General features: G+C 52.7%; 1 protein-coding gene across 1 annotated transcript; it reads left to right on the top strand.

The window, feature by feature from the left end:
• The first annotated feature begins 5122 nt into the window (after window positions 1–5122).
• On the top strand, window positions 5123–6258 carry LOC119091475 (BTB/POZ domain-containing protein KCTD12-like). The gene is given in 4 exon segments (XM_037214276.1): window positions 5123–5192; window positions 5651–5688; window positions 5691–5918; window positions 5920–6258. Coding segments are annotated over 4 exon segments (675 nt in total).
• Window positions 6259–7635: the final 1377 nt, after the last annotated feature.

A 7635-nucleotide genomic window follows, 5' to 3' on the forward strand; every position in this document is an offset into this window, starting at 1 on the left:
TCTTCCACTTACTGTATTGACAAGGGCAGAACAGCCGCCCCATCATGTGCATGAACATTACGTGGACTAAACGTACTACCATCCAAGGACATACCACCACTGAGAGGAAGTCTGCTGAGTTGGAGCATCTGTTTGCCAGGAACTGTTCCGTGGCGTGACCCCGTGTATTGTGTCACCACCACGGCATTGTTGCGGTGGCGTCGCAGCAACAGCACAATCTCACGGAGGACACTGTCGAATTGGAACAAATGTTCGTGTTTGTGTGCGGCAGGTCACTGACATACGACCCACGGGCTGCCCGGCTCTGATCAACATAACAGACGTGTATTAGATGTTGGTGGCCAGATTGCATACGGCGTCGAAATTAGCTGCATTTCTCGGTGGCGCGATCCGTCCTTTTTCACGTAGAAGTCCAACGTTGCTCGTCCCAGGATAGGTGCCAGCGATTGACTGCGAAGATGCTGTAAATATCCGCTTCGAATGCCCGCCGCCGTCCTCACGACGGGCGTGGTTTCTTTAAGCACGGGGACACGTGATTGCTTTTGACCAAACTATCCCTGATCAGTGCCCACAAGAATGCACATTGTGGATTGATGAGCGGTGCGTTGAGTGGTGCATCAATGCCCTATTGTTGTTTTGCATGTCATGAAGGTAAGCGAAGCTCCAATTCGCCTTTATCGATATGAAAAGCAGGCCAGCTAATTATGACACATGATGCTGAGGTCGGCAAAACATGTTCCTTGTTGCCTACACGCGCACTTTTACAACGAAGGCATAAAGGGTGCAATCTATGAGCGTTCAAATCAACAGCATTCGCTGAAGAAAGACATTCATCCCCGACGTTATTTTGTAGCAGAACATCCGCCTCAGCAGTTGTTGACATATCGCGATAAATTAAACAACAACGATGACCGGAATGGGAGCAGTTCATCTTCCGAGTTCGTGCTGTTCGATAACATCACACCGTTCTCCGGAGAGCACGTTGTTCGGAGAACCATTTTCGAACTTCTCGTGAACCTACGAGAACTGCTCGAGCACATTGCCTGTGCTAAGATGTTCGCGCTCCCAGGACATCGAGTATATATCACATGGCTGTGGCTGCCACCTGCTTCACTGCGCGAAGGGCCGGCGCCGTTAACGCCGGTAAAGCGCCGCCCCCAGCGACATGGCATTGATTTGCATCCTAATGACGCACTGTGCGTCTTAATTGCTTTTCGAGACTTTCATTGCCTTCGTGAATTAGCGGCCCTGCGTACATAGTCGCTATATGCATGAATGCTCGAGCCTTGCGGCATGTTTTCGATGACTTGACCACAGACTTGGTCTTTGGAAGATTACATTTATCATGATTTAGTTGCTCGGCGATAATTAATCAATAAGACATCAGTACATAGTGCACTAGAACATTGGAAAACAATGTCAAAGGCCCAGACACGTCACTCTCCTGATCTTTCCCACCGGTTCCCGGACCCCCCCCCCCCCCCCCCCATATAGTTCATAGTTAAAGACATGACAGAGAAAAAAGTGAAATTAATCCTAGCCCAAGCGACTCAGTACGGATGCATCAAGTGCCTTAAAAATGATCTAAGCAAATGTCTCGCGACGCGGTACTACGTGGGGCGCTGTACTGGTGGTGCCATCTATGGGCGCCATCTGAAGTACCATACTGCGCATGGAATGCCGACCAACCAATACTGCATGCATGCGGCTTTCGTGCAAGCATGATATATTTATCCCCAGTGGCTGTTCGACTGGGGAGGGCACCACCATACCATGGGGAGTAGATCGGACGCAATCCTGAAACGGAGCCAGCCCGCGTTGTCGGGATGGCGGCGGTGCGCGAAGGCTGTGTCGATTACAGCTCCATCGACCAGACACGAGTTATATCGTCCATATGACCCGGACCTCCACGCACTTCATATCCCGATCTCCCATAACGTCGGCTCGCCGGTAAATCGGCCCCCATTCCGCAATCTATATGGTTCAGCTGCGTCCGAAAATTAGAGCCATAAAGTGTCGGAACTTATCAGCGGCGACATACAAGACTATCTCCCAGCCGGGGTAAAGATGAAAGGGACATGCAATTGGGTAACTGCTGTCTCATTTTCTCTGACTGTGTTATGGACAGCCAATGGCGGGCTCCCGATTTCAGCCTCAACGGTAGAGTGCAGATGCCACACTTACTGTAAATTTACGTGCCTTGGCGACGCAAGCGTATGCATAACAGTTCGCAAGGACCGTGCACCATCGCGGCCCGACGAACTTCTGTTAAAAGTGAGCACATGGGTCTGAACCAGTCAGACACATCGGCACCTCTTCAAAAGCAGAAGTTTGCAAACATCCTTGATGCGCGCTCACATGATCGCGCTGGCATTGAACAAGACAAGTTGTAACACAGCGAACATTAACTTTGGCACGTGTTTTCGCAATGCGTCCCAGAGGAGGTGCCAAGCTGTCGCCTCCCAGCGCTCGGCGCAGCAGCCGTGGGGTGCAGCTCGGACAGGCTGCCGGCACATTTGTCGGGCTTGGGCGACGGCGCGCTGGGGGCGGCCGATGGCCGTCGTTATGGTCTGGAACGGGGCCATACGGAGCGTCATTACACAGTCGGTGACCGACCACAGATCGTCCGCACCCTCCTCGCCGAATCCTCCCCGAATATATATATATATATATATATATATATATATATATATATATACACATATACGTATGCTCTTGCACAGCCATATACGCTCTGGATGAAGCCTGACTTACACTTGCTCGTTAATAAGGCCCGAATTTAGATGCGTGGATAGGCCATTTTATTTAGTTTTTCCGAACTTCGTGGGTGATTGAATTTTGACGAGTGTGGATTCATTCAGCCCGTTTCTGGGATCTCAGAAGGTAACTGATAGCTTGTCTCACGGGCTATCTCAGACAAATGCCGCGCTCTGTTCCAGGAAGATGCGATTTAAACAGCTAAACTGTGGGCAGACGGCATCAGCAAGCAAGAAGTACCAGGCACGCCAGCTCTGTCAACTCAAAAGGTCATCATAGTTACTGTAGCTTCTAGTGTAACGCACATATTTGGGCACGAGCCAATGTAAGAAAGCCTCATCTTTTGATGCACACCTCTGTTGCGAAACAACTCTGAAAAGCCTACGAAATGAAGAATATCAAAACATTTGTAGCTTCTCATAACGAAATCTGTCAGCTGTAGAAGATGCCAGCTTTGTGCAATGACTCCCACTTATTCAAGCGACAATTATTTAAAAACACGAAGGAGTCTGCCTCCGTAACTGTACGAGTCTCATGCAACTTGCCAGGCCAGTCACCCAATATTTTCGGTTCCCGATCCACCACCCTCATGCTGAGGTCATTCATGTATATCGCCATGTATCACCAGGGCATATCGTTGTAGATGTCCAGCTTTAACACGCGCTGGGATGGGGGATCAACTTGATCCCGAAGGTTTTCACAAACTAAGTTACGAACGGCGGGGCGAAGCTACGCGGAATTTTGCATAGCTATAGTCAGTTTTTAGGAAATCTTTTAGCATAAACACTACATGGACCATGCAAGGTTGCTGACCTACGGAGGGTCAAAGTCTCGCCATGGTCATCACCGAAGGCAATTTCTAGGAAATCGTTCAACGTGATGTGACAACGGAGTGTTACGCGAAACCATACATCTCTGAGATAGCTTTTCAGGCACTTTAATTTAGGATTACAATAAATTTCATTGACCTAGGGCCAGGTATGAAGATCAGATTGGGAGCAAAACCAGCCTGCCTTTTTACTTGAAAGCTTGTTATATGAGGTAGTTTGTGGTGCTCGTTTCGATTTCTTTATAACAGGGACAACAAACTACATCTCACATGAGCTCCTTAAAGATTAGAATAGATAATTGACCTGAAATGACCAGGTCAACACATTTTGGAACATACCACCCAGCGATATCCTTGACGTTTATCTAAATGCAAACACCAAAACGATCTCATAGGATTTTGGTCACCATGACCTTCTTAAGGCCAAAAGGTCATTGACTTAAATGAACAACACCAGCCTCTTCTTAGAACAGGTGTCTAGGTTCAAGGTCTGGGGAGGTCTGGGGACACTGTGAACACCAATTTGGAGTTGGATTTTGTCTGACCTTATTCGACCCGAGTTAAGATTCAGAAGCTTTAAATTTGGACACACGGGGGTTTACGTACAGGCCAACCCACCCTGTGAATTTAGTGTCTCTAGGTCTCTTAGTTCTTAAGATTACATGGGGAGGGGGAATTAACTCCCCACCTGAGCAAAGGGTATTCAGACAGCCACCCTGGCGCGTGTTAAAGTGAGTAATATAGTTCACATCGGCTCACCATGACCAGAATACCCTCCCTTAAACAGCCCAAAATTCTCAGGAGGGTGTGGCAGAATGGTTGGAGAAATTCACGCCGTTTCAAGACTATTTCAAACCGTCCAGAAATAGCCGCCAGTAAGCCCCAGCGAGGTTCTTTCAAGTCCCAATCTTAAATTGGATAGTTTGAACAGGATGGTTGGGAAAAAGACACCAAGTTCAACACGCTTTTCAAACGGTTCAGACACAGCAGCTGAAAAGCTCCAGTGAGGAACTTTTCAGACCCAGATCTTAACTAACTTCAACAATTAATCTGTTCTTAGACACCGACACTCCGATTGGCGCGCTATTTTGCGCGGACCACATCGTAGCATTCTCCGCGCAGCTCTCCGCATGGGGAGATGTAACGATATACAGCTGGGAGGTGGTAGGGCCCTCTGCTATGCGCATAAATGTAATTAATTAGCGGCTGGCGCTAGGAATCAGCGATATTAACTGTCAGCTCATTGATACAGATGGCGATATCTATCACCTTTTGTCGTCGGTAGTCGTAAATGATCATAGTGGGCAAGGGGTGGGCCCGGCTGGTAATGTCAGCAGTATCAAGGCGATGTTAATGTTTGTAGCAGCGCCGTTATCATGATGCATCTGTAGCAGATAAACCCATCGGAAAGTCGAACTTCGGGTCAAGAGACATGGGGGAGGGGGAGGACGAGACATGGGGGAGGGGGAGGCCCAGACCACACCGAGTCTGGGCCTCATAGTGAAGTAGGATGTGGAGTGGAGTCAGAAAACTGTGATGGGAAAATGGCGGCTGGACTACAAAAACAGCGTGGCGGCACGAGCCGCGTCGCATGTCGCCGTCAGTGGTAAGCTAGTGCCCGGGCAGCATAGTGCACAACGCACAATACCCCACAAGCTGATGCGTTCCAGCGCGCGCTAGCTTCGGGTGTCGTCGCGTGGGGGACGTCTGGAACACCGCCCCTGTGATGGGGAGGGGAGGGAGCGCCGGTCCGGTGTCGTCCGGTGCCCGTCGGTCCCACTGTCGGCGTGGCGGGCCGGGCCCGGTCGGGACAGCCGGCCCTCGCCACCCATCGATCCAGCGCGCGCCGAGCTGGCCTGCCAGCGCGTCTGCCGCCGCGTGCCGGCCGGCAGTCGGTCGAGGCGGCGGGCAGCGGGCGGCCAGCAGCATGGCGGTGCGGCAGTTCCCGCCGATCGTGGGACCTGAACGTGGGCGGCGTGTGCTACACACCACCCTCACTGGCCACACTCACCGCCTGCCCCCGGCTCGCTGCTCGGCCAGCTGTTCGCCGGCGACGCGGCCGAGCCGCCGCCGCGGACTCCAAGGGCCGCTACTTCGTCGGACCCACCGACGCGACGGCGTTGCTCTCCGCTACGTGCTCGACTACCTTCGCAGCTCAGAAGGTGATCCGGCCGGAGAATTTCCAGAGGACCGAGCGGCTGCTGCAGAGGCCGAGTTCTTCCGGCTGCCGAGCTGGAGGAGGCGCTCAAGTCGACCGAGCATCGGCCGACTGCGGGTGGGCGGCGAGCGCTCGCGGGCTGCGTGAACCGTCGGCTACCGCGGCACGTCGCGCGTTCGGCCGCGACGGCCTGGCCGACGTCAAGTTCCGCAAGCTGGCGCGCATCCTGGTGTCGGGCCGCGTCACGCTCTGTCGCGAGGCGTTCGGCGAGACGCTCAACGAGTCACGTGACCCGGACCGGGGTCACGTGGACCGCTACACCAGCCGCTTCTTTCTCAAGCACTCTTTCCTCGAGCAGGCGTTCGACATGCTGTACGACGCCGGCTTCCGCCTGGTGGCCAGCTGCGGCTCCAGCACGGCCGGCATCCCGGGGGTCTCGGAGAAGCCCGGCTCCGACTCGGAGGAGAACCCCGCTGGAAATCACTACAATGAGTTCGTCTTCGTACGCGACTGAGGCCGGCGGGCGACGCGGCCGCGGTGCCAAGGGCGGGGTGGCTGGGCGTGTTTAGGCGGCAAGTTCCAGGTGAGAGGAGACTCGCAGGAGGCGAGAACAGAGTCCGGCATTGGTGCTCTGTAGAGACAGTCGGCGAGATCCAAAAGTTTTGAACATGACCCTCATGGATTGTGCCGTCGCTTGGGCCGCGTGATGTCCATTTTGGTGTGTGGGCGACAGCACCCAGGTCGGCGCGAAATGGATGAACCATTCAACGGCATTCGCGGCATCTCCAGCCCTCGACAAGCAGGACCTTGACGCCGTCAACGTTGCAGCCTTGGCAAAAGCCAGTTATAATTAATTGTTTCTGTTGTAACGTTGCAATGTCTTCTAGAAGCATTGGCGCGGGTGCCCACATTGCGGTCGTCGCAGTTCCGCACGGCGCCTCATTACCAGTCCGCGCTCGCAGTCCGGCCGAATGCCCGCTGGTGTCGCGCCAAATTAACTTCGAATGACATTGGTAATGAAAACACACATGCCAGCGGAGCACGACGAGTGAATGAAACCTAATGCTGCCAGACTATCCTCGAACCATCCCGACCACGCCGTGAATGAGCCCGTAAAGGCGGCGGATGGGCGGGTCTGTCCGGCGGCGCGTCTCAAGCAGTCCCGGTACCCGACCTCTCGTTGTGGACCGGTCGGTCATTTCGTCACCCAGTCTCGGGGAGATAAGGTGGGTACGGCCGTAAATTTGCTCTTCAGAGAGGCTTCTGGACGACCGTACCACTTGGAGTCACGGCACAGCGATGGTACAGGAGTGAAACAGACGGCTAAGGCATTTTGTGTTTTTCTCCGCTATGATTTTCAGACTTTTATTTCCCATCTGAGAAAAACCAAGTATGTCAAACACCACCGGCTTCTGTAAGTCCAGACCTCATTGATTGCCACCGATCATTCGCCTAGGAGACAATGACAGCAGGTTTGAACCATCCAAAACAACCAGCTGAATGACGATCGCGCGAAGAGACAGCCCATTTATTGAAATGCCAACTGTACTAAAAGTGATCCAAATGCTATGCTGGACTCTTGATCTCGGGCAGTGCCAAGAACTGTCTGAATGTCAACGAAGGAGGAATGAATGCTGATCAGCAAGAACAACCGATGGCCAGGTATGTACGTTCATTACTTCTGCCAAGTTCAGCTGGGACATTCTTTCTGTTCAGTGCAGCGCGGGACAATCTGCAACCAATGGAATCAAAATCACCTCTGGCTTGGAATTCATGTGTAACTACCGCGATCATGCGGGCTACCACTCCCACATGTTTTAAAACGACGTGGAAGGCTGATGCAGATGGCTACGATAGCCCTATGGTGGGTAACAGCACAGAAGCGTTCTTC

The sequence above is a fragment of the Pollicipes pollicipes genome, unplaced genomic scaffold (genome assembly GCF_011947565.3).
Source record: "Pollicipes pollicipes isolate AB1234 unplaced genomic scaffold, Ppol_2.1 Scaffold_3447;HRSCAF=4054_pilon_pilon_pilon, whole genome shotgun sequence".
Lineage (NCBI taxonomy): Eukaryota > Metazoa > Arthropoda > Thecostraca > Pollicipedomorpha > Pollicipedidae > Pollicipes > Pollicipes pollicipes.